This window comes from Podarcis liolepis, assembly GCF_965112155.1.
Source record: "Podarcis liolepis genome assembly, chromosome: 13".
Classification (NCBI taxonomy): Eukaryota; Metazoa; Chordata; class Lepidosauria; order Squamata; family Lacertidae; genus Podarcis; species Podarcis liolepis.
This window is the reverse complement of record NC_139573.1, coordinates 42,491,833-42,519,030: the sequence shown is the minus strand read 5'-3', so window position 1 is coordinate 42,519,030 and position 27,198 is coordinate 42,491,833. Positions and strand designations below refer to the sequence as shown.

At 44.3% G+C, this 27,198-nt stretch overlaps 1 protein-coding gene across 5 annotated transcripts; it reads right to left on the bottom strand.

The window, feature by feature from the left end:
- Positions 1 to 387: 387 nt before the first annotated feature.
- On the bottom strand, positions 388 to 26,796 carry IMMT (inner membrane mitochondrial protein). Of its 5 annotated transcripts, XM_083469668.1 has the most exons (15): positions 26,569 to 26,796; positions 22,413 to 22,486; positions 21,066 to 21,252; positions 18,925 to 19,048; positions 17,272 to 17,394; positions 15,779 to 15,865; positions 13,311 to 13,447; positions 11,413 to 11,516; positions 10,966 to 11,101; positions 9,002 to 9,131; positions 7,559 to 7,573; positions 5,970 to 6,193; positions 4,908 to 5,039; positions 3,669 to 3,798; positions 388 to 1,366 (listed from the first exon to the last, which is right to left on the bottom strand). In XM_083469668.1, exons 1-15 carry the CDS (start codon positions 26,695 to 26,697, stop codon positions 759 to 761), a joined length of 2,340 nt encoding a protein of 779 aa, XP_083325794.1. In that variant the 5' UTR covers positions 26,698 to 26,796; the 3' UTR covers positions 388 to 758. The 5 variants fall into 5 exon arrangements, with proteins under 5 accessions (XP_083325794.1, XP_083325795.1, XP_083325796.1 ...); XM_083469669.1 differs by lacking the exon at positions 7,559 to 7,573; XM_083469670.1 differs by lacking the exon at positions 7,559 to 7,573 and having other exon boundaries at positions 22,413 to 22,802; positions 23,120 to 26,705.
- Positions 26,797 to 27,198: the final 402 nt, after the last annotated feature.

Here is a 27,198-nt window from a genome sequence, read left to right as displayed (position 1 = left end):
TGGGGAGGTGCTCAAGAGCATCATTTGCACCATGCTCTGGCATGCTACCCTTAAAAGATGTATCTGACAAGTTATCAAAGAGCAGTATTTACATTAGGTAGAAAAGAAATCAAAAGTTGCTGACCTTATCAGGAATCTTAATCAGCCAGGCCTTTAGCTTTCTGCAAGGATTGACTACACACTTCAAAGTATCTATTCACAGTACTTTGTCCAGAAGTTGACATTTCCTGCACTCCTGAGAACTTCAGAATTCACAGTCCTGTTATCACATTCCACCTTATTAAGAGTTATAAGGAGTAGACCAACCCAGTAAACATTCTAAGAGCAACTATTTTCTTTCAGGATATTACTTATCTAAGCAGAAATGGGGGGAGGAAAAGCAAGATGGTGGGTTTAACACCATTTATTTAAGTGCACCAAGTGGGTGAATCAGTAATAGAGGTTATAAACATTATTTTGGTTGGCTCACAAGCCTGATCGGTTACCTGGAAACATAAAATTTTGTTATGCAAGTTGCAAAAAAAACATTCCAGACATGATAAATGGCTGAGGGGGGGGAGGGGAGATACAAATGCAACCGGTGCTAAGTGAGAAGAAAACTAGAGACAGAACACCACGTCTTGCCAAGTGACATCACAACTCTGGTACGGTTTCCAAACCTCCTAGATCTAAACCTTTGGTTTCCTCCCCGGCACTGTTAACGAATCTTGCATTTGTGTGGTTCTGAAGATACGGCAGCCTTGCATAGCTCATCTGCATCAGTCCACCTGAGTTGTTCCTAAACCCACAGCAGTGGCATAGGCAGTCAGGATATCCACCACTTGCTTTGCCTCTAGCGTCATCCGAGCTTCATTCAGCCAGTCCTGAGCCACTCTCCTGGATTCCCCTTTCAACTGATTGACAAACTTAGCTGCCAGCTCCAGGTCTCCATGTTCGATGCAATAGGATGCGTAAGAAAGCAACTTAAATGTGTCCAGGTCTTCGGGGCCTAGCTCAGAAGGCGGCTTCAGCTGCTGAGGGTGCATGAGGAGAAGGGATTGAAGGTACGAGAGGAAGTATTGATACAAGCTGTTTCTCGTTTCGTCTATCAAGGCCACCCTCTTCGCCAGCTTTTCGACAGTGTGGAAGCGTGCCCTTAGTGCCTCTTCTGTGTACACTCCTCGACTGAGCGATTCCCGCGGAAGCGCAGCTGTTAAGGCCTGTGTGAACGTGTTGTCAGAACAGCTGGCCTGGATGGCTTCTACTGCACTCTCCAGGGGCTCGGTGGGGCTGTCTCCAGAAGCAGTTTTCATGCTTTGCTTCAGAGCTTCAACCGAAAGCCACAGCTGATGGGCCTTCCTGGCTTCCTCCTCAGCAACAGCATGGCCTGTAACATAAAATCCCACAGTGGCTTAACAGCAAGTCCACTTTTAAACAGTGATTAAGTGGCTCATACATTAGCTCAAGAACCCCAACAGAAGTAACTTCATAGGGCAAGATTAGTACAGTGATATCTCTGGTTAAGTACTTAATTCATTCCGGAGGTCCGTTCTTAACCTGAAGCACCACTTTAGCTAATGGGGCCTCCCGCTGCCGCCACACCGCCGGAGCACAATTCCTGTTCTCATCCTGAAGCAAAGTTCTTAACCTGAAGCACTATTTCTGGGTTAGTGGAGTCTGTAACCTGAAGCGTATGTAACCTGAAGCATATGTAACCCGAGGTACCACTGTACTTCAGTGCATGGCTCGGACAGAATGATGGCTTGCAACAGGATACACCTGAGCCAGTGACATCACAACTCAAATTTCATATCCCATGCGCTGCACCAGCTCTCAAATTAAGGTGGGCCTTAGTTTGCTTAAAGCTGTTTATGTATAGCAGGCTCCGCCAACCTGTCTGTGGCTGATGGGAGTTCTAGTCCAAAGCCCGGGGGAACCAGGTTGGCAAATCCTGCTGTGCAGACTGGTCATTTGGCAGCCTGCAGGAGCAAGCAAAGCATCTATTGAGATCTGGCCTTTCCAAGTTGACCTACGCATGTTATCTACAGAAGGGAAGCACCTTCCCGCCACATTCTGTCATAGAGAAGAGGGGGAAAGTGTGCCTGAGCCTCTGCTGATTTGGTCTGGCAATTCTCTCTTTAGTGGCTGGAGATTACCATATTTTTCGCCCTATAGGACACACTTTCCCCCCTCCAAAAATGAAGTGGAAATGTGTGTGCGTCCTATGGGGCGAATGCAGGCTTTCGCTGAAGCCTGGAGAGCGAGAGGGGTCGGTGCGCACTGACCCCTCTCGCTCTCCAGGCTTGAGGAAGCTATCTGCAAGCCTTGGGAGCCCGTGGGAGTTCCCGCCGGTCGCCCCAGGCTTGTGAATAGCAGCCTGCAACCCGAAGCCAGGGGCGCGCTAAGCGGTGAAAAGCCGGTGCGCCCTATAGGGCGAAAAATACGGTAACTCTTGAGGCCTCCCCTAAATACATCACATACGATGAAAAAGAACCAGTTATCCAGCTCTAGCATTTTCAGCTTGAGTGTATCACATCGTTGCAAAGTCCTTCAGCCCGCTCCCAATTCACAAAGGGTCATGCCAGAATTTTGGTGTGGAGCAGACCCTCTGAAATTAGGAAGTTTGGTCCAATAAGGTCAGTGGTGTATTCAGTAAAATTCGTTCTGGAGGTCCATTCTTAACCTGAAACTGTTCTTAACCTGAGGTACCCACTTTAGCTAATGGGGCCTCCTGCTGCTGCTGTGCCGCCGTGCAATTTCTGTTCTCATCGTCTGTAACCTGAAGCGTATGTAACCCGAGGTACCACTGTATATATTCTGAATTAAATAATTAAATGGTACCACTGTACCTCGGGTTACAGACGCTTCTGGTTACAGACTCCACTAACCCAGAAATAGTTCCTCGGGTTAAGAACTTTGCTTCAGGACAAGAACAGAAATAGCGCAGCAGCAGTGAGAGGCCCCATTAGCTAAAATGGTACTTCAGGTTAAGAACAGTTCCAGGTTAAGAACGGACCTCCAGAACGAATTAAGTTCTTAACCTGACGTACCACTGTAGTTGAATACCATCAGCAGCAGAGAGCTGCGCATGAAGCAGAGGGAGATCACAATTTGTTCCCACAATCAGTGCAAGCGGTTGCATCTGCCTCTTTGTGTACAACAAAGGGATCAGCTACAGGGACTGCCTCTCACCATTCCAACCAACCATCCAGGTTCCAGGGCTTTGGCATGCTTGGAGCTAGTATGATAGATCAGGGTTAAAGGTAAAGGGTAAAGGGACCCCTGACCATTAGGTCCAGTCGTGGCCAACTCTGGGGTTGCGGTGCTCATCTCGCTTTATTGGCCAAGGGAGCCGGCGTACAGCTTTCAGGTCATGTGGCCAGCATGACTAAGCCGCTTCTGGCGAACCAGAGCAGTGCACGGAAACGCCGATTACATTCCTGCAGGAGTGGTACCTATTTATCTACTTGCACTTTGACGTGCTTTCGAACTGCTAGGTTGGCAGGAGCAGGGACCGAGCAACAGGAGCTCACCGCGTCTTGGGGATTCAAACTGCCGACCTTCTGATCGGCAAGTCCTAGGCTCTGTGGTTTAACCCACAGCGCCACCCGCGTCCCTAGATCAGGGTTACTCAATCAGAAAACGAAATTAGCCAGACAGCACACTCCTGTCAGATTTCCCATACTCACTTTCAACGGCCTGCTCAATTCCCCTCAGCCTGGCATAGGCTGTGTTGATGTCCAGAGTGAAATTGTCAAGCTGTTCCTGAGTAAGGCGTTTATACTGCATTTCTTGTTCACTGAGTTTTTCCGACAAGTCCTGAAACCAAACACAGTATCAAAATAAGCTTTCATGAACGCTATCATCTTCCCAAGGTGAGTACACCACAGTGTTAGAAACTGAGATATGAAAGCTAGGAGCTAAACAGCACCTTAAACCTAGGTAATGGGTGCCACAATGGAGTGTCTAGGTGCACTCTTTTATAACAATACAAAGCTGAAAATGAATGAACTGCAGCTAAAATCTTATGTTCATTTTTCACATGGTCTAGTTCTCATTGTAAGTCTGCGAAAAAACATACTTCCACTGCCCGCCCCCTTAATATTCTTATGAGGGTCCCTTCTCCAGTCTCCAGAGAGTGGCTGGAAGAGAAGACAGAAAAAGGTCCTCTTTACTTCCATCAGTGGCAGTTTTCTGAAATTTTAAGTGCAGTACTGTGCCCAGAGCTCAGAAACGGCTCACAATAATGAAATTCCTTGTCGTAAAACGTGCCTAGAACAATGGGAGCTTCGAACGCCGCTACACCAGCGATCATCTTCTTAAGAACCATTTCTAAAGATGTCAGATTTTTAGTGCCTATTTGAGCGGGGCAGTGCACTTTGTAGCATCAAAAAATCGTCTTTTTTCCATCAATATTTAAAATGATTTATGATAGAGCCTGTCCTGATGGAGAAAAGAAAAAGCCACGCTACAACAAATAATTTTTGCCACCTTTGTGCCTGGAATTGGATTTAGGACATCGAGTATGTAATAAAACATATTGTCCCACATATACCGTACTTGAAATTAAATCATGTTTGCTGAGGTCAGTGGAAATAATTCCACAAATGCACAATCTTAAGCACTTACATAGAAACAACTTCAGCTTAGATCAATGGAACTTCTGCATTATCATGGCTGGGATCAAGATTTTAAGAAGGCAATAATAATAATAATAATAATAATAATAATAATAATAACAACAACAACAACTTAATATTTATACCCCACCCATCTGGCTGGGTTTCCCCAGTCACTCTGGGCGGCTTCCAACAAAAGATTAAAAAAGCATTAAAAATACATTAAAAAGGCAAGTCTTTTGAGACTAGTGAAGCAAAATGCTGCACTCAAAGCCAACGGACCCTTCACAATCATATCCCAAACCCCACCTGGTCAAATTGCAGCTTGAGTTCTTGCTCTTGGATTTTGAGCACATCTCTCAAGTGATCAGCGTGTGCAGCAGCCTGCCGGCGGAGCTGAGTCCTCATTTCAGTCTCCATTACTTCTCTGGCTTCTTCAACCTGCCAAAAAGTCACTAGCAGTCACCACTTTGTAGCCTATTAGGGGCCAATGTAATTAGCTGGTTTTACAAGAACAGATACCCACACCTGAGCCACTGGACAAAGACGCAATTTTATCTAAGAAATGGGACCTATTCCCTAAGAGATCTACAAAACCCTGGTAAACAGTGCTGTGTCACGTAAACTAATACATCGCCACAACAACCATTTTGAAATTTCTGACTGCCTTCCCCATCTTTAAAAAGAGCTAAGAGTGCTTTTGAAAGCAAAACAGGCTTAAAATGAACCTGTCCTCTGAAGTCTAATTTAAAAAGTTGCAAAAGGTAAAAAAGGTGTCTCATTGTGAATACGCTGGGGAGGTTAAAGGGAGTGCATACAAAAAAACCTGTTGAGCACTTTCTTATGTTTCCTTCTTTTACAATAAAATGCAGGTACATTATTTTCTTAAAGGAGCAGCTTTTTCAGGATTTTTACAAGACTTATTAGTGACTGAAGAAGACAGTTAAAAAAGAGTTTTTAGATGGGTGCATGGTCATACTGGTTTGATGATGCACAGAGTATGGCCTTTTCCCATAAATGTATTTCTGAACAACCCGCATCACAGCAACTGCTTAGCTGTCTCAGTTGCTGCAGCCAGCTCCACTTATTAATTGGTCCAAATGCTTCCCTTGACTGTGTCTGCTGGTAGATGGATCTTGTGTCTAAGCTGGGTCCCTGGGCAGTGCAACCGAGTAACTGAAAGTATGTACTAAAAACCTATCGAGAACGAGATCCACAGTATACAAAGCTATACAGAGATCTGCTCATATTACTCAGCAGAATTAATGTTCTGTGTTGTTCCCTTTCAAACGACTAAAAATGTGTGTGCAGCTGCATGCATACATGCAGAGAATGTTCATGACAAGACTGAAAAATAAGCACAGTGCTTACCTTCTTTTCCTGTTCACTTTGGATTTCACTCTTATGACGTTCTAGGGCCTTTGCCACTGCTGACTCAAAAGCTTTTTTATCTTCCAGTTTCTGCTTTTCCAGGGCTGTCTCAATGTGCTGCTGTTCTCGGACTCTCAACTCCACCAGCTCCTTGTTGAGTTGGTCTATACGTCGGTGAGCATGAGCAATGAGAGAGTTCAAGTCGTCTGTTGTCAGCTTGCCAGCTGAAGAGAGAAGACGGTTAGATACAGCAAACTGTAAAAAGAACATCAGACCTTTATAATCTAATTATCTGCATGAGCAAAGCAGGCAATAGACAATATTTTAAACTGATGTGACTGGTCAAAAATGACTGCATATTCCCCTTGGTTCAGAACACGGGATAATGCTGTTCATTCAAAAGAAAGCTGCCAGGTCTGAAACCCAAGAGGGGTTTCTGTGCTTTTCAAAGAAAATGTTCACCAAATTAAGCTTCTCTCATTATAGTTCTTATACCTAGAAGCAAGATGTCATCTGTGCTGAGTCTAAAATTTCAGGACACCTTTTAGGGCCTAGGACTAGTATTAAATGAAAGGAGGAAAAAAGTGATGCCCACTGACGTAACCAGATAAAAGCAAATATATACTTTACAAGTATATTTTCTTACCCAAAGATCATCTCAAGCAAAACAAAACAAAAAACATAGCATATACAGTGAGCTTTGTGGATTCACGTGAAAAAGAAAGGACAAAAATTGCATTGGCAGAGGGAGCTTAAATCAGGGATTTCTGAATGGTCTCATGGAGTCAACCAATTACCGTTAAAGCGATAATGTTAAGAAGTAGATTTGTGCACTGTATTTTTATTTCTCAAAGAGCCAAATGAAACACTGGAATAGCTGCAAAGAATGCTGCAGCAAATATTTTGGGCTGAATATAAAGGATGAAGTCTGCTGGCAAACGCATTCATGTTAAAACTGGTTTGATATTGGAGGTTCTTACAGCACACAGTTTATCCTAAGCAAGCCTCTCTCCAATGTCAGCTATAACTTAACTTTGAGAAGCATGAACCACCCGATGCATAGTATTTGTGTAGTATGTGCATGCGTGATATACAAGATTGGTATTTACTGCAACATGATCCCCACTGGTCAATTTGCTTAGTCTACAGAGGGGTTGGTGTAAGCAGAAACAGATGTTTTGCTCTTGGGGCTTTAATAGCTGACTCTTCTGCTATAGTAGATTTTCTCAAAGGGAATGAAGGTTGGTGGAATAGGTATAACAGTGACCGTTTTTTACGTTCAGTCCTACATTCCAGCCATCTGTAAAACAGTCATCTGCAGACAGCTTAGGGGATATGTTTTTACTCATGTCACCATCACATATGACTAGAGGTGCACTGATGATTATCTACACTCACAGCCTTGTGACTGTCAAAACAGATCATCTTCTTTTTAGTAACACACCAAACTAGAGCCTCTAGTTACTCTTAGAAGAAAAAATCCAAACAATTGATGCAACTTGGATACATGTACTTGCCATCCCATTCCCAAGAAGAAATGCACAAGGCACACAGCGTTTACAGAAAGCAGAAATGAGAAAAGAACTCACCGATATCAGTTATCTCTGCAAGAGAAAATGAAGGTTTGGAAAAATTAAAGCATGTCCACAGAAGCAGATCAACGAGCTGTTAGAAGCATGCAGGAGTGGAAGAGCACAGGTGCAAGCAGACAATTCAATCATTAATAAAGGATACACCTGAAAGTACAGCATGGACCTTCAAAAAAGGGACTTTCAAAAAAGGGATGCGGGTGGCGCTGTGATTAAACCACAGAGCCTAAGGCTTGCCGATCAGAAGGTCAGCGGTTCGAATCCCCGTGACAGGGTGAGCTCCCGTTGCTCGGTCCCTGCTCCTGTCAACCTAGCAGTTCAAAAGCACGTCAAGGTGCAAGTAGATAAATAGGCACCACTCTGGCGGGAAGGTAAAGGCATGTTTCCTTGTGCTGCTCTGGTTCGCCAGAAGCGGCTTAGTCATGCTGGCCACATGACTCGGAAGCTGTACGCCAGCTCCCTCCCTCCCTTTACCTTTACAGCATGGAATGGTTCATTTCATAAAACCATCTGGGCCATGCTGAAGTGTGGAGGCTTACAATGATCTAGGTCAATTACAGCCATTAATTGGAGAGGGTGAAGGGCGCCTGGTGTTTTTCCCCCCTCAAAAGGTCTTCTGTCCTTCAGAAAAGCTTTATCAGACCCCACCAAACTCAAAAAGCCCAGGTTTCATGCACTTTTTAAAAAGTGCAAACAGTGCTAGAGTGTGCATGCTGATATCCACCTTAAAATTATTGTACTCCCTTCTGAGAGGGTACAACTTAGTGTCCCCAGTTCAGATAAACTGAGAGCACAGGCACACACTCCCTTCAAATGTGTTATTCAGCCATAGTTTATCTGTTATTCCTTTACCCTTTCTATTAAATACTTAGATGAGAGCAGAGTGAAGGAAACAAACTCTCATAACTACTGTTCCAACAACAATGTGTTCTGTTTATTAAGGAAATGTACATCCTGCCTCCCTTTTTTCTGTAAAACAATCAGACTTTTTCTAGGTTAACAAACACACCTTTTCTTTTACTTCTAATTTGTGGTTTTTAAATGCTTTTAGCTTTCCCCCATTTTAATTTTTGACCCTAACCCCCTCTGCTTATTGAAAGCTCAAATATATAAGGCGGCAAACGTTTTAGCCATGCCCAATATATGTGTGACTGTGCACCAAACCCGTAAGTTCCTAAACAAGGACCACTATAATATAGTTTATCAAAGTGACAAGAGAGCCCTGCTTGCAAACGAACAATCAAGAGCTCCCTTTAAGTTCCTAATTATTCCTTTGTAACTGTCTGTACCTGCCCCCACACCTGATATCACATATTATGTTAGGTGTGTTTTGTGAGGAATGGGCTCCTGGGCCAAATTGGGAAATCAATGAAAGTTTATTTAGTGCTCTAAACTTTGGCGTACCAGTAGATGGTCAGGACCACAACTAAACATATTACTTACTTAGTCCCTTCCAACCAGACTGAACTTCTGGAGTAACACTATCAAGCTCTTTCTGAAATTCTTCTCTTGCTTTGGTTACAAGTTCATGGTACTGAGTTACTATTTTAGCTTCTGACTGGGCTGCTTGCACCTAAGGAATAAACAGAGAAAAGAAAAGAATTCTTAAGGCAGGCACTCCAAATATTTCTAGCTGGCAACACAATGAAGATTAAAAATGAAATAATAGTCTAATACTCATCCAAATTCATTAACCACTCTTTGCAGATACCAGAAGTCACTGCATTATATATTCAGCTGGAAATGAGGGCAAAGGTCTAACTGTACATACATGTAGTTAAAGCAGGGAGGGGTAGTTCATCTGAATGTACTTAATGTTCAGAGCAGAAACAAAATATTTGATATTTCCTAACTTGAAAGACCTAAACTAGGACAACTACATTTGCATTGCATACAGAATCTAATAAAAGAAAGGCAGAGGAATCACATTTCAACAGAAAGCCTATACAGGCAGACATGTTATCCCTCTTGAAGACAGAGGAGATAAGGAACAGGGACATTAAATTACTGCATAGCCACTAACTGGTTCATTGGTTTAAACATTTTTACTCTCTTTCGTACAGTACAAAAATCAAAACCAAAACACATTTTTAAAAAGTTACAAAATAAGAGCAGCTAAAACAAAATTGGCAGAAGTCTTGCCTGCATACTTTGGCAGTGAAAATACAAGGAAATCCAAAATTAGCCACATTTTCCCATTTCATCCAAACCAGGAAACAATGATTAACTGGCTTCTAAACAAGCCAGGATATTCAACTAATGTTTACTATTAGCTTCTTCCAAAGCTGGTAACCATAGTTTTCCAATTTGGGTGAATGGGGGGTTACGGTTAATTAGAGGCTTCCTACATGTTTGGCGCAGAGGAAGGAGCAAAGCGGCTCCACGCACAAGCAAAAGGCTTGTGCTGTTCTCAGCTTAATAAACAGATTACCCGAACAAGCTTACTAAGTTAAATCACAAAGAGCAGTTCTAAAAAGAGATGTAGTCTCTCCTGTTTCCAGAAGCTTAAGAGAGACATGCACAGAGAGCTACTGTGCCTGATCACAACTGGTTACTAATACTTCATTAGCAACCAGCTGTAAAAGCCACAGCCCACAACATTGATTTTGAAATATCTTAAGGAGAGCGACAAAGAGCTGAGCAAATACAGGTAACTCCCAATTTATCCAGAGGTTTAATTCCAAGGCACCACACATTCAAGTGAAATTGCGTATATATGAAATATAATTGAAAAATTCTGCAAACACCCTGTTCTGCCCCCACCACGCCCCTTTTGGAGTCGCTTCCAAATTTGGCGCAATACGTGTGTGCACAGTTGCGCACATATTGAACATGCGTAAATGGGAGGTTGCCTGTACTCAAAAAGATTCCCTGAATCTTAGGCTCGAGGTCAAGAAAAAGCAGCATAGTGCCATCTCTGAGTATAGCCGTGCCTTTAGGTGATGTACCCAACGATTTTTTTCTGGGGGGACACATACCCCTAAACATTTTGTGAATCTAAGTTTGGCCTCATTGAGGGGCAGTATTTCAATATGAGTAGGAAAATGAGAGTACCCCAAACATTTTTTTTGGGGGGGGGGGAGCACTGGCTGTACCCAATGACTAGCATTGTCTCAAGCCCTGTACAACTAACTCATATCAAAGTCACAGATTCTGCCAACGTAAAAAAGTCATAAGACTTTTTCACCACTCTCTACTTCCTTATGGTTCAAATACAGCAGTTTAGAAGATGAGGTTAGTTCTCAGATGCTCCGGTATCCCAAAGACAATCTCACAAGTACTTAAGTGCTCTGTTATATTCATAATGTGAATAAACATACAACTGGAAATCATATTCATAAGCATCCAACTGGATAGTCATAAGCATCCAATTGGAAATCATTAAAGCTAATTTGGCCAAAGTTTACCTTTTTGACCACATTGTCCAGATCAACAATCATATGACGAAGGTTCTCTTCTGCAGCTTGGATGTGAGGCTTGGCCCCAGGAATCTGAGACTTCTTGGCACCATCAATCACTTCCTTCGTTTTCTCCAATTCTTCTCTAAACAGAATCAGAAGCCACCAATTAGCTATATTAATATTCACTGTCTGTTAAAAGAAAAACGTGAAATATAAAATCTGTCAGTCCATGGCATGTTTGGGAGTGATTTTGGGGTGAGGGCTGAGCCTACCATTCCTAACCACTGAACATCAAGCTTGATGTCTGCATAAAAAGCTATTTTACGTGCGTAGCCCCATATTAGGCTCTATTAGTCACATTTAAACATTTTATTATTATTTTTATCATCTTAATTTCATAAAATCCCATTGTTTGCTTTCTACCGGATTACTGCTGAAGCTAAGAACTCTTACTTGGCTTTTAAAAGGACATCTGCAGCTTCATCCACAGCTCTTCTACGATCCTTCAATGCTTCCTCCAACGTCCTCCACTGAGTTGCCTTTTTATCACTTGGAACCTAGCAAAATGCACAATCGTCCTCAATTTCTCAGGTTTCTAACTGCTTGTTAAGAAATCAGCACACACTTACACAAGTTGCCAAAAATCTATCAGATGCCTCCTCAGCTGATAAATTCTACACGTTTACAAAGAACATGGAAAATGATTAGAGTAGTTTGCCATCAAATTTGTTGTGCAACATGCATTTCTACAAACGTTTCTCTACAGAAGCAGAAAATAAGTCTGCACGATGTAACACAAGCAGCAGAAAAGGAAGATCAGACCTACATCATGCTCTGATGAAGCAGTATATACAGAAACAGGTAACTCCATCCATCCATCAGTGAGTAAAAATTTCCAGTTATCATGAGAGTCACCTTCTCAGATATAGTTGAAGAAACCAAGTACAGTGGTACCTTGGTTTGCAACCACTTTGGATTACAACCACGTCAAACCCGGAAGTGTGTGCCCCTTTTTTTGGATTACAACCCTTTTTAAAAAAAATTACACCCCATTTTTTGGGAGGCCCCATTGGTGAAAGCGCACCTTGGGTTACAACCTATTTTGGTTTACAACCAGACCTCCAGAACGGATTATGTTTTGTAAACCAAGGCACCACTATATGAAAATATCAAAATGAAACCATCATAATCACAGAAAACTGTCATAGGAAGACAGCAGGGCTTAACTAGCACCCACATCCATTAATGGCTGAGACCAATCATTCTGGCTAGGACACTAGGTCATGTCTGCAACTGTGATGGATCCAGACCTCTCCATCTTCCTCTCTCTCAAAGAACATCATATTCTCATCATATGAGACATGCTGCTCATCCGCAGATGGTGCTGAGGTCTTGTCAGAGAAGTTGCACTAAAGCAAATAAGAGTGAGAGTCCTGAGGTTGAACGTTCTTAATGTCCCACAGGTACTGTGCAGGTTTTCCAAAAACCCTTCAATGGAAGGTAGTCATGGAGGCACTTGAGGCAAAGACTGGAGGCTGGGATCAGCACCAGGTGGAAGGCCATTATACTGAGTAAAAGCTAGTATTAATCAAGGTAAATAAAGACACAAATACAGTATTAAGAACTACCCATAACATCAGTCCTTGGAACCAAAATAACGAGGGGATCCTCAAGTGTTGATGACAGAAGATACCCAGGATTGTCAGACAGTGGACACAGGAAGGAAGGGAGCATGGGTGATTGTAGCAGCATGGATAATAGGAATCCTGCCAGTAAACAACTTGACACCTATCTATAGGTATCTATCAAGAAAAGCCTTCTCTTGGCAACAGTTGTCCCATGGAGAAACATCATAGTAACAGCAAAGTAGGGTTGATTCCTTCAGGCCTGATCGCTGCAATAAATAAGGGCTTCCTGACAGTCATGTTCCTAATCCCGTGAAGGGCGAGTGGTATGGTAAAGCGAATGACAGGTCTCTTGTGAGCAATCTTGGCAAAGAGGGGTCAGATTTCATCCAGCCGTTTACTCATTGCACAACTACACGGGTCAGATGAAAAGGAGAGCTGGATGAAGCCTGCGTACAGATCATACACAATTCCAAAACTCTGGATGACTTATCCTGGCAGATTCATACAGATCTTAAATAACACACACGCGCACACACACACACACACACACACACACACACACACTTCTTTTTTTGTGAAGTCCTGGCAAAATTCCTTTCCTATATTACAAATAACTATGACAACAATGACATTTACCTCACTTTCCTATTAGAAAGCCAAGTAGCTTTGGATGTATTTAATTATGTCACATTTTAAAGTAATTAATTAAGCAAACACACACACCTCAGAATTATCCATAGCCTCTCTTAACTTCTGGGCATGAAGATTGACAGCCTGCACGGCAGCCTCCTGGAGTGTAATCGCATGCACGGTTGAACGAGCAGTGCCATTCAAAGCACTTTCCAAGGTCGCTGCAAGAGCTGGTGAGAGAAGAAGTAAAACAATTTGGCTTGTCCACTTCTCACCTTGCATAGTAGAGTTTTGTACAGTGGTGCCTCGCAAGACAAAATTAATTCGTTCCGCAAGTCTCTTCGTCTTGCGAGTTTTTCGTCTTGCGAAGCACGGTTTCCCATAGGAATGCATTGAAAATCAATTAATGCGTTCCTAGGGAAACCGCCTTCAGACCACGTCCGGGGACAGTCTGTCCCCGGACCTCTTCTGAAGGCTGGGGGGGGGGGGACAAGGGCTTTTCTTCCCACCCCCAGCATTTTAAAAAACCCCGGGACAGCAGAGGACTTCTCCGCTGTCCGGGCGATCTTAAAATGCTGGCGGGCGGCATTTTAAAATCGCCCCGGGAAAGCGGAGGACTTCTCCGTTGTCCGGGGCGATTTAAAAGCCCCTGGGAAGGCAGGCAGGGGGGACAAAGACTTTCGCCCCCCGCCCGCCTTCAGAAGGTGTTCCCTCCTTGCCGCCCGGCTTCGGAGCAGCGTTCCGAAGCCGGGCGGCGGGGGCAGGTGTTCCCTCCCCGCCGCCCGGCTTTGGAGCATCGTTCCGAAGCCCGGCGGCGGCGGGAGGAGGCATTCCCGCCCCACCGCCCGGCTTCGGAGGAGGTCCGAGGACAGTGGGGAAGACGCGCTGCGCTTCCCCGCTGTCCCGGATATTTCCCTATGGGCTGTCATCTTGCGAAGCAAGCCCATAGGGAAATTCGTCTTGCGAAGCGCCTCCAAAACGGAAAACCCTTTCGTCTAGCGGGTTTTCCGTCTTGCGAGGCGTTCGTCTTGCGAGGTACCACTGTATTTCTTTCTTCCCATACGCGTCTGGTCCACGCCACTGGCTCAGATTATGGCAGCGAGGGTGCTTTTGGGGGCAAACTACCACCAGTTTGTGGGATTTGCACTGGCTGCCCAATCTGCTACTAAGCCAAGTTCAAGATGCTGGAGCTAACATATAACATATTTTCTTGATTAAATTTATTTACAACCCTTCATCTGAAGATCACAGGGCGGCTTACAGCATAAAAATGCAAAATCAAAATTAAAGAAACAAACTCCCACGCTTTGAAAAAGGCCACAGATTTTTTAATCAGACAAAGGCCTAGTTATAGAGGAACATTTCTGCCTAGCACCTAAAGATATGTAATGAAACCAGTAGGCAAGCCTCCCTGGCAAGAGCATTGTACAAATGGGAAGCCACCACAGGAAAGGCCCGTTCACATATTGCCACCCTCCAGACCTCTCATGGAGCAGGCACATGAAGAAGGGGCTGAGATTATGATCACAGGGTCTGGGTTGGTTCATATGGGGAAAGGTAGTTTATGTATTACAGTGGTACCTCAGTTCCCAAACAAAATCTGTTCCAGAAGACTGTTTGGCTTCTGAAACATTCGAAAAATGAGGCATGGCTTCTCATTGGCTGCAAGAGGTTCTTGCACTCAGCAGAACCCACATCACATGTTCAGGTTCCGAAAAGCATTTGAAAACGGAAGCATTTACTTCTGGGTTTTTTGGTGTTTGAGAACCAAAACGTATGACAACGGAGGCATTCGGGAACCGAGGTTCTACTGTATAGTCCTAAGCCACACATATAGCCATGTACAGCTAAGGACTAGGTTACTTAAGAGACCAGGTTATTCCTATATACCCAGGTCATTGCAGTCTGCAGGAGAACTTCTCCCACAAGTTCCAAAAATACGATAAACCCACTCCACAGCAATTTGGATAAGAGCTTTCAGTGCAGCTGCTCCTATTACGTGGAACAGCATTCCTTTTGAGATATGACATGTGCCCACTACCTGCACTTTCCAGAAACAATTGAAGACATTTTTGCTTTGATGGGCTTTCAAATGAAAGACCTGGGGGACCTGGGGAAAAGCATTACTGCACACAGCCTAAGCTGTGAGTGAATATAAGGTGTGAAACTGTAAAACAGGTTCCACTGCTTACATGGCATAGCAGGTAAGGGCGGGAATTGAATAATTTGTAAATCTATACACTAAAATAAGTTGCAGTTATATTCTGGGAGGGCAGAAAAATGGTTAGAGACGCTTCCGCTCCAAAGGAAAATGCTTAAACTACTGCAACTCAGACATTCTTCATAGGGTTTTTCTGAAAACATGGGCAAAGTATACCCCTCCCCAAGTAGATCATTTTCATGCCAAAACAAAGCTGACAAGGTAAAGTGAAATTTTATGAAAACAGCTTTCAGTGATAGAATGCTTCAAAAAAACTAGCCACCTTTATTACACAGCTACTCTTGCAGCTGAAAAGCAAGCCGAACTTGAAACTGCCAAGGTATACTGTTTGCCTACATACCAGAAACCTTTGCTTGTTCCTCTTTATCTTGCTTTGCAAGACGAGCAGCAACTTCATCAGCTGGCCTCTCTTTTACACGTTTTTCACCTAGATATAAAGGTTTGCATTTTAATAAAACACTGAAAACTAAAACCAAGATTGATATAAGTGTGTTCACGAGGCAGCTATTTCACTGTTAAGAAGCAGCCGAGAGGTCAGTGTTCTAGAAGTGTATTTTGGCAACAAACTGATCCCTTGGCTGGTCATGCTCCATGATTAAACCAATCCACCTACTGTATTTTTCGCTCCATAAGATGCACTTTTTCCTTCCTAAAAAGTAAGGGGAAATGTGTGTGCGTCTTATGAAGACGGGAGGCTCTGCTCAGCGCTCCCTTTAAGGAGCCGCGTGACGCGTGTGTGCGGCTATTGGGGGCTTTTCCTCGAGGAGGGAGAAGAGCTGCTTTAAAGGGAGTGCGGCGCTTGGGGGAGCCTTCATCCCCCTGCCCAGGAGAGGCTGCGCGCAGCTATCCCGTAAGCCAGGACAGAAAGCGGGATTGCTGCGCTGCGATCCCGCTTGCTGTTCTGGCTTCTGGGATTCTGAATTTTTTTTTTCTTCTTGTTTTCCTCCTCCGAAAACTAGATGCGTCTTATGGTCTGGTGCGTCTTATGGAGTGAAAAATACGGTAGCAATAATAAATTCAGAAAGGTGGCAATGCGCTCAGCCAGGATATTACATTCAGAAATCAGCGAGAACTTAACGCTACAACGTAACCACCCATGTTCCATATTTCTGTTCGCCTTCTAACAAGTGTAATACAAAGAGCCCCAGCCTTCCTCTCTAGCTTCGAAAATGGGGTCATCTCTGCACCAATTCAGACCTTTGAAGGGTTGCTCTAACAAGAGAAAATCACTGCCCACTTCAAGGTAGAGGGGTATATTGAGACTGCCCATTTTGGTGGTGGGTTTTCCTCTGGCCCCAGAAGGCAAACTGGACCTGAGTGTGGTGGGCAGCCAAGATGCTGAGGGCACATTGGTTAGTCAATGCCCAAAATGATTGCCTGTTCCCATCTCCAAGACATGGACCTGAGAAGAAACTGTCTTCAATATCCCATGGAGGCACAGCATGAGGAAGTCACCTGTGGTTTCAACGCTACAGTCACTTCCTGACCTAGGAGTAAGCTTTATTGGGCAAAGAAAAATGACTTTCTTCCAGAGAAACATGTACTGTATTAAGATTGTTTGAAGGGCAGGAGGAAGGTCCTTATAACAGAGATTCTGGCAAGGCTATTGAAGCCAATCAAAATGTCTGGACCCCTGGTGAATTCTATCATCACTTACAAATATATTCTCTTTTCCTTCATGTATCTTAATTAAAATTTGATAAGGCCACCAGAGGGAACAATGGAACAAACAAAGGGATTCGTCAGAACTTAACTCTAGTTTTGCAAAGTTCTTTTCTTTCAGAATTTCAAAAGTAAAGAAGCCGGGAGTTTGCAAAAAGAACCAAACAATACCTAGGTCAGGAGGTTTGTGTTTTCCTTCAAGACTTTTGCTCTGTTCTGTCTCCTGCATGCCTGGAGCTGGAACGGAAACAGCTTCACCTGTTGCTGAAATTATCTGAGCCGCTTCTGAACATGCTGTAATTATCCACATGCAAACAGAAATTAAAACCATGGCAAAAATTTTATAAACTGACATACCATCTGAATGGAGTAACTTTTGAAAAAAGAAAAAGGGAAACGATTTGAAGATTCTAAACCTCTTTTATTTGGTCCTTGCTCTTCTTTCTTGAGGTTTTTGAAAAACTTTATTCAGAAACACAGTTTGTGTGATTCAAACGGCAACACCAATAAACAAAAAAATAACAAGAACTATATGACAACCCAGAAAACATAATATTCTCTGCCATTGCAGGTATAATAAAGAAGAAGGAATCCATCAGTATCGTATTCATCAGACAAAGATGTGTAAGGAATATGCAAACATGAGATGGTCGTACCTTCCTGGACACTCCAATCATTAATTATTTTTCCAAAATGTGTCATGTGGTGCTGGGATCATCCTTGTACTATCAGGCTTATTTGCATGAAAAATAAAAAAATTCATTCTGCAAAAAAGACATCTCATTCCACTTGCCCTTCAAATATGTGGATTTGATGTCTAAGCTTCCCAGTGTCTATTTTCCAAAGTTCACTATACCCAAGAACTACAGTAGGGGATCTACTTCACTTCCACAGTTATGTTATCACAAGTCTGGCTGCAACAGGTATGAATATCAAATCTGCAAGTACTATAAACACACACCCACAGATAAAAAAATGAAAAAGGATTATTTTTCCTGTTTCAACAGTTGTTTGTCCAGTTACAACGCTGATCTCTTTAGTATCTCATCGCAAAAAAATTCTACCCATGGGCATTCCCACCTCAAATGAAGATAAATGCCATGCTGACCAGAACCCTTCCAATTTTGCCAAGCACATGTCAATCTCACCAGGCTATAAACAGATCGGCTGGGCATAAATTAAAAGTGAATGTCCAAATTAACTGGCTTATTTCTCCCTCAATTGTTCCATAAGTGGATGGTGGTGATATAGGAGTCCCTACACCAGTACTGTACAGGCCTCATTTTCTATACTGAGTCAATACTGTAGAAGGATGGATTATTTAATACAGGTATCAAGAAGAACTGCCTGCTGAAAACGTTTTTGTTTCAGTGTGCTTATCCAGACTGATGATTTGGTTGCATGTTTCATTGTGTTATTAGAAGTTTTTAATACTTTTACAATGTTTTATGTGGGTTTTTAAAAAATTGTATTTTTATTGCAGATGTTGGCCATCTTGGCTTCTTTTGGCGGAAGGGTGAGATATAAAATTTAGTAATTTAGATTGCCATGCTTTCTGCACCATATGAACACAACGCAGAATTTTGCAACTATATGTGAGTTTTTGGAAGGAAAGGTTGCAAAGAAACATTCTTTAATCCGGCAGCCAATCAGAAGCTGCACTTTGGTTTTCAAACGTTTTGGAAGTTGAACGGACTTCCGAAACGGATTCCGTTTGACTTCCAAGGTATGACTGTAGTTTCAAGTTCCAAAACATAAATTGCTCATAAACAAGTCAGCCCTATCCTGCATATTTTTATAAGGTCCATAGCTATCATATCTTACCTTCTTTTTTCTCACTAGCAGCTGAAGGTTCCTCTGTTTTACTCTTTGCAATTTTGGCAGCAGGTTGTTTAGATTCTTTCATTACCTCTGTTACAGAGGAGATTTTCAATGGACCCGACTGTATCTGTGAGTAGGGGGGGAAATCTCAGTGAATTGCATACTATGAAGAATGCCTGTAAGACAGATATACCAGTTAAATATGCAAAACTCCTAGACTGGGGTGGATAACTTGTGGCCTTCCGGACATTGCAGAATTACAGCTCCCATCAATCCCACCCTGCGCAAGATGGAAGAAGCAGTTTGGGGCAGTGTAAGAAAAGCAGAAGAAGAGAAACAACATTTCAAAGTGACAACATATCCCAAGGCTAGATTATCTCTTTCAGTGCGCAGCATGTCAACACACTGAAAGGTCGTGTGCACATGTGAAGGCACTCACAAAGGGCACTCATTGTCAACACGAGACTACAAGGGGAACAGAAGGCACTTGGTGAAATCCTGTCTTCTCTGAAACTAATAAGCAAGCACTCTCTCAGAACTGGAATCTGACAATTCGCCAGTTTATCCCAATGAAAAAGTGTATAATGCTATAAAGTGTGGCAGTTAACCAATATATTTTGATAGGAGTAATCAGGAATAGAAGTGTGCAAATGCAGCTTTAAACAGCATACATTTTAAGTAAAATGGCAGTATACCTTCATAACCCATGCAATCACAGCCTCTTTCAGTATACCCATGAAAAGCTTACAACAAGAACTCTGACCCAGCAGTTGAATCACAGTTATGAAGCCTGAGGACAGTGAATAGCATATCCAGCTTTCTAATCAATTATGTTTCTCAGTGGCATTAAGCATGCAAAATCTATAGCACAACCTAAGAATTGGAAAAATGACAGATGTGTTACAGTGGTGCCTCGCAAGACGAAATTAATTCGTTCCGCAAGTTTTTTCTTCTTGCGGGTTTTTCGTCTTGCGAAGCACGGTTTCCCATAGGAATGCATTGAAAATCAATTAATGCGTTCCTAGGGAAACCGCTTGCCAGGCTGGCGGTGCGGAGAAGGGCTTTTCTCCGCACCGCAAGCCTTCAGGACAGGTACGGGAACAGAGGGGAAGGGGCGCAGCGCTTTCCCTCTGTTCCTGGGGCTTGCGTGGGAGGAGGGTTTTTCCTCCCCACCGCCAACATTCAGAACAGCATTCTGAATGTTGGCGGTGGGAAGGAAAACCCTCCTCCCACCCCAAGTCTTCAGGACAGCCATCCGATGCCGGGCGGCGGGAGAAGGCTTTCCCCCTCCCCCTCCCGGCATCGGAGCTTCGTCCCGATGCCGCGCGGCGGGGGGAGACGTTCCCCCGCCGCCGCCCGGCACCGGGGCTTCGTCCCGATGCGGCGCGGCGTGGGGAGACGTTCCCCCTCCGCCGCCCGGCATCGGGGCTTCGTCCCGATGCGGCGCGGCGTGGGGAGACGTTCCCCCTCCGCCGCCCGGCATCGGGGCTTCGTCCCGATGCGGCGCGGCGTGGGGAGACGTTCCCCCTCCGCCGCCCGGCATCGGGGCTTCGTCCCGATGCGGCGCGGCGTGGGGAGGCTTTCCCCCTCCGCCGCCCGGCATCGGGGCTTCGTCCCGATGCCGCGCGGCGGCGGGAGACGTTCCCCCTCCGCCGCCCGGCATCGGGGCTTCGTCCCGATGCCGCGCGGTGTGGGGAGACGTTCCCCCTCCGCCGCCCGGCATCGGGGCTTCGTCCCGATGCCGCGCGGCGGCGGGAGACGTTCCCCCTCCGCCGCCCGGCATCGGGGCTTCGTCCCGATGCCGCGCGGCGGCGGGAGACGTTCCCCCTCCGCCGCCCGGCATCGGGGCTTCGTCCCGATGCCGCGCGGCGGCAGGAGGCTTTCCCCCTCCGCCGCCCGGCATCGGGGCTTCGTTCCGATGCCGGGCGGGGGGAGGTCCGAGGACAGTGGGGAAGACGCGCTGCGCTTCCCCGCTGTCCCTGAGATTTCCCTATGGGCTGTCGTCTTGCGAAGCAAGCCCATAGGGAAATTCGTTTTGCGAAGCGCCTCCAAAACGGAAAACCCTTTCGTCTAGCGGGTTTTCCGTCTTGCGAGGCGTTCGTCTTGCGGGGTACCACTGTATTAAAGCAAAGATAGAAACTTACTGGCTTCTTTGGTGTTGGAATACTAAAAGAAGGACCCAGTACCATGTCAAAGACGTTGCTGGAATAAGGGATGGTCTTCTCTACATTTTCTCGGAAGCGTGGATCATACTTAGCATATAAAATAGTTCCGCCTACTCCTCCACCAACAAACAAAACACTGGCTCCTATGATTTTGCCTGCAGAGACACTGTTTAAAAAGAAAGTCCATGCTGATATACAACAATAAATTTATAGTACAAGTCAGAAAGCATCAAGGATTACAGATGTTCAGTACCTAGAGCTACAGCTGTCTAATATTTTCTGAGCCAATTAAAATAATGTTGGCCCTTTAATTAAGGAGACTGAATCAGGATATGCAGAAAGGGATTTAATACAAGACACTAAAATAGGCAGGACAGTTGTAAATAAGACAAAGATCTTATTACAGTTTCTATTCCATTACCCAGAGATTCTTTGATAAAGGGTGGTATATAAATTGAATAAATAAATAAAATAGTAATGTTTAGCCTTGTACATTTAATAAGCCCAAGGGCTCGCTCTAACACCTTGGGCTCCTTTGGGAGGAAGAACAGGATACAAATAAAGGGAATTAAAATAAGAATGGTATAGTAGCCAGCCACTGTCAAAGCACCATCAGGGCAGAAACCACACAGCTCTGCAGTCTAGCTACCACACATAAATTCCTTTCACACATTCACACCAGCTGGTGACGTGATGTGCAGAATGGGTTTAGCTGATCTATGTGGAGGGGGCACAATTATGTAGCAAAAGACTGTCTCACACTTGTTCACTTTTTTTTGACTCAATGAACAAAAAAAATGTTTTGCTAATGTCAGGGAACTGACATCGGAGGGAGAGGCGAAGGGGAGGCTCCCAGATGATGCTGGCGAAGGACCCAGCAGCAGGGGGAGAAACAGCTCAGTAGAGGGGGAAGCCAATCAGCGCAACACCAGGGATAAAGGGGGGCAGACGGGGGAATTGGAGAGAGGGCTCCAGGACTCTTCACTGGACATCAGTGAGGAGAGCCCAGGTCCTCCGCTACCCACGCGTTCCCTGCGCAGAAGACTCCCGCGCAGTGAGAGGAGGAGGAGACTGGGTGTCAAACAACTTTTATGTTGGAAGAGGTTCAAGAATCGCCCACTGACGGATTCTGCCAGTGACTGAGGCAGCCACCATGAGAAGGGGCTGCGCAGTCAGAAAGTTTTAACAAGGCAAATTAACCGAGAAAGGCACCAGTTTACGCACGAGTAACTCATACCTATTACAGCTAAGCACTGGTTTATCTAGCAAAAGGAATACCCCACTGAGGATTTATTTAAAAAATAAATAAATTAGGGATCTACCTACCCAGATTCTCCAGATGTAGCATATCCACGACCCAGACGTAATGGACGGACTGAACTTCTCCCACACAGACAAGTCTAAAGGAAAAAGAAGAAACTTGTGGTTAACAAACCCATTCCACGTAGCCCAAAAAGAACCACGGAATCATTGTTCTGTTGCGACGGCTTTGCTTTTTGTTAAGAGGAGGCTTGCAAATAACATTATCTCATTATCCCTTCTCCCAACACATACCCATACAGAAAATTTGTGGCCCACTCTGAAGGAACACCAACCATTAACGTCCTTGTTATTTAATAAAACTACCTTGTCTGGTCATCCAGAAGCCATTTTTATTTGCCACAGGTAATCAAGCAAGTGATTACTGACACAGTTGCATTAATACACTTAAACAAACTGAGTACAGTAGTGCCTCGCAAGACGAAAAGAATCCGTTCTGTGATTCTCTTCGTCTAGCGGTTTTTTCGTCTTGCGAAGCAAGCCCATTGACAGATTAGCGGATTAGCGCTATTAGCGTCTTATTGGATCAGCTGATAAGCGGCTTAGCGGCTTAGAAAAAGGGGGGGAGGGGAAAAACCCGCAGGAACTTGCAAGACATTTTCGTCTTGCGAAGCAAGCCCATAGGAGATTCGTTTTGCGAAGCACCTCCAAAACAAAAAACTCTTTCGTCTAGCGAGTTTTCCGTCTAGCGAGTTTTCCGTCTTGCGAGGCACCACTGTAGCGTATTTATCTAACTAACTCCATTGCAAGATTATGAAATATTATAACCTCAGATCCAGACACACTAACTGAAAATTATACAAAGCAGATTACCTTTTATCCCTCATTTCACGATTTTAAAAAGCTTACGAACCTTATTTACAATTGAGAGAAAGTCTTGCAATCACGATATAACATTAACTCATTTCAAGAGATCTCTTTCAAAACGATTGATAAATTGAGTCACTCTGAACAGTATTGTATCAGTTTATAGAACCTAAATTGACACACACAAAAAAAGCTTGCAGGGTTGTGGGTTGTAAATATTGGCATCTAAATATTAATAGCAATATTAAATTCAGTCAGACACAGGTTAGTTTTAAAACTTAATTAGCTAAAAACTACAACAACTTACTGAAATTAGAATTCTCTTCACTTAGCTGCTGTAATGCTATATAGAATATTCACACGTGCCTGTGATATTCTGGCAATCACTTTTAATATACCAATCTAAAAAGGTTTGCCACTAACAAGCAAATATCTTTCTGTGGAATTTTTTTTTTAATCCCCACAGTACTGTAATACTGCTTTAAAAGTGTTGGCATAACTCTGTTTTTCCACAGGAAGAACAGATGCCCAAAACCTTCATTAAAACCATATGTGAAGTTAGGAAATAGAAAACTCTGGAAGTCTGTGTTCCATGACACACCCTAGCTCAGGAGTTTCCATCAATTGAAAACATAACTTTGAAAATGCCAGACAGATTGGCATCCAGAATTTGAACACCCACGCTCAAAAGGTCAGAATTGGCATACAGTTGTGAGACTTCAATGGCTTCAAAATAGTCACACAATAAAGTATTTGGTCAATTTGTGTGAAGGGTTTTACTCTGCATGCTAAGCTCTGTTGTTTAGTAGCTTGTATTTTCCAGCCCAATGTACCCCAAGGGTGCCCCAGAAACCTAGCATACGGAAATGCAATAATCTCACTTTACAATTCATTCAGTTATATGCAACTTTATAGTGCACAGGCTTGAACTTCCCTCTCTGCTGAACTGTACAAATGATTATAGACCAGATGGTAAGATCGTCGTCATTGAACAGCAAGAGAAAACATATGAAAGTTACTTATGGTGTTTAAAAACATATTTTGAGTACTTTCTAGAGAAGGTCAGAAAATTCAGCAAAACGGCATATGCAACCACATGCACATTTACAGAAGTCCCACTAACATTTAACTTGAGTTACACCAAGTATGTATAAACTGGCTATGTTTTACAGTACAATCCCATGCATATTTATTCAGGCGTAAGACCCATTATGCTCAATGGGGCTCACTGCTACTAAGCGCATATAGGATTACAGCCTTGGTCATAGTCCCAGACATTTTCACAGCTGTCTCTTTGAACTTCCCTTTTTGCCTTCTTTCTAAATAAATCAAAAAGAACAACTCTGTAATAAGCAATCTGGGGCTCCATTCCAACTTCATCCTTGAGTCCCTTTTCTAACAGGATTCACAAAAAGAACTCATTAAGAACACCCACCAAAGCTCTTCCTTCACTCATCTAAACATCAGAACTCAGTGGGCAGGAATAAACGAGCAAGTGAGGCTCTTCAATTGTGGCACCCTGACTGCTTGATGCAAGCACCACATTGTCCATTTTTAGAATGTTAAAAACAGGGCTGATTTCAGGGGGTGTTCTTATGGTAAGGTCTTTTATCGGCATAATCCTACATATGTTTACTCAGCAGTTAATGACACTATACTCAGCAGGGCTTACACCTTGGAAAGTTTTAAGTATGACATTGTGTCTTTTTTCACTACCACTTTAAGCTGTTCTTTTTGATGCATGTTTTTTCATGTGTTTTTCCCCTTTTAATACAGGTACATTGTTTTATTGTTCACCATTACCTTAAAGCTTATAAGGTGCTCTAGATTCACATTACCGCAGAAAATGTGTGTGTGTGTGTGTGATCTTATAATGATCCAGTGTCATCTTTACTGGTTACCAATTTGTCTCTGGGCTGAATTCAAAGTGCAATTATTATTAACTTTTGAAGGCATAAGTCTAGGACCAGTTTAGTTCAACAATCACCTCATCAGAAAGGAAACTCCCCAGGCATTAAGATCTACCTCTGAGGCCCTGCTCCGAGTCCCCCACAAACATTAGAAATGTGGTGGGTGTGCACAAGAAAATATTGGGGTTTTGTTTTGTTTTTGCTGTTATGCTGTCCAGAATCTAGAACCTACCCTGACAGAAGTTTATCTGGCCCAACTGCTGCACACTTTCCAGCAAGTCTATGTTTCAACAGGCATTTTTGGATGCTGCTTCTTAAATGATAAACGTGGGCTGTTTGCATTGTATATTTTATCATTGAAAGCCACCTTGAGTTCCATGATAGAAATGGTAGGTATACCTGATTGCAAAAAAATAATTTAAGCTTTGAAGAAAAACCCAGCAAGTATGAAGCTCCAAAGCCACTACACTTTCCAAAACTGTTACTAGTTAATTGGAATAGTAGTTTCAAGGTCTCTAAATGGATAATGACAGAAGAAGGTGAGGCAACCAGGCCTTGCTCTGCAACTAGGCTCAGCCCTAGAATCTCTTTTTGACACTGTGGCCTGCAAAACAAACGAACATCTCAAGAGTAAGTGCATAATGTTTTCCGCCACCAAAGCCTGCTTAATATGTATGAGGAAGCGGACTTTCCGGCACACTTCTCGCCGCAGATATTAAACAGTGTAATCTTTAGGACACAGAATAATTAAAGCAAGGTCATGTCCTTCTACCAGCTATGAGAAGGGACTTGCCGGCTTTAAAAAAAAAAATGGATCAGCACTGCTTGCCAAAGGACACACCCCTAGTTCGCTGCTTCACGTGAAAACCCCAAGAAGTGGTGAGGGAAACCCGTGGAGCCCGAGGCCCTCTTTCTGGGTTTAGAGGTGACATCCAAGGAGCCTACAAGACCCAGCAGCCCTCTCTCCGGTGGCGACCCTACGGCAACTGGGAGCGCCCATCCACAGCACCGCCTCTGCACGCGAGCACGCGTTCTCACGAGCGTTTCATAGACTCCGGCTTCGCTCTCTTCCGCCCGCCTCTGAGGCAATGAAGAACTACGAAAGCCCCGGTTAGACTTGCAGCCACGCATCTAGCTAGAGATACGGGTAGAAATATAGATATAGAGACAAGACCCAAGCGTCCCGCAGTGCATGATGGGAAATGTAGTTTTGAATTTATTCATGAAAATAAGACAAACCACGCGAGTCGTCCCGGCTGCCGACGCCCCCGGCTGCCCCCCACCCCAATATGGGCAGCCAATGGGCTCCTTCGCGGGTCTTCCCTCCTCCTCACGGGCCAGGCGCGGGCTCATGGTCGCCCTTCGCCTCCGTCACGCGCGCGAGGAGGCTCCCGCCGCCCGTTCGTTCCCCCCTCACTCCGTTCCCCCTTTCTCCTTCCCCTCACCTGAGCCGCTGTGCTCCCCGCGCGGTGACAGGCCCGCAGCATGACGCCGGTTCGCTGAGGGAGGCGCTCGACGGAAAGCGGCGGCAAAGCGAGCCTCGGGCCTTGCGCTGCGTGCGTGCTTGCGCGCATGCGCGTCTGTCTCCTCCCCGCCCCGCTTTGCGCGCAACCGCCCTGAGGCCGAGAGCCTGAAGAGGCGGGGCTTGCGGCTCACCAATCCGGACGGAGGGGGCGGGCGGGGCGCGAGGGAGCGCTTCTGTGCCGCCGCGGCCAATCGGAAGGCGAGCCGCCATCAGCCCGCCTACTTAGGCAGCATATAGAACAACAATGGTAGAGTAGGCGCAGCCTTTCGTTGTCTGTGTGTTTCTGGGTCCTTAGGAAAAAAGAGGCCGTGTTATTTCTTTCTCCTGCTGCTGGACGGGGGCGGTGGCTGCTGGTTATGGGGAAGTTGCCATGTTAAGTTGAATTAATTGAAAACAGCTTGCAGAGCTACTTAATTGGCTTAGGATTTTATTTATGTTAAGGGATGAATTAATATGTTTAATTTCATAATGTGAAGATCTAAGGATGTTAATGTTTAAGTTAAATTTTATAAGATTTGGAAAACCGTTAAAGGGATATGCAATGAAATTC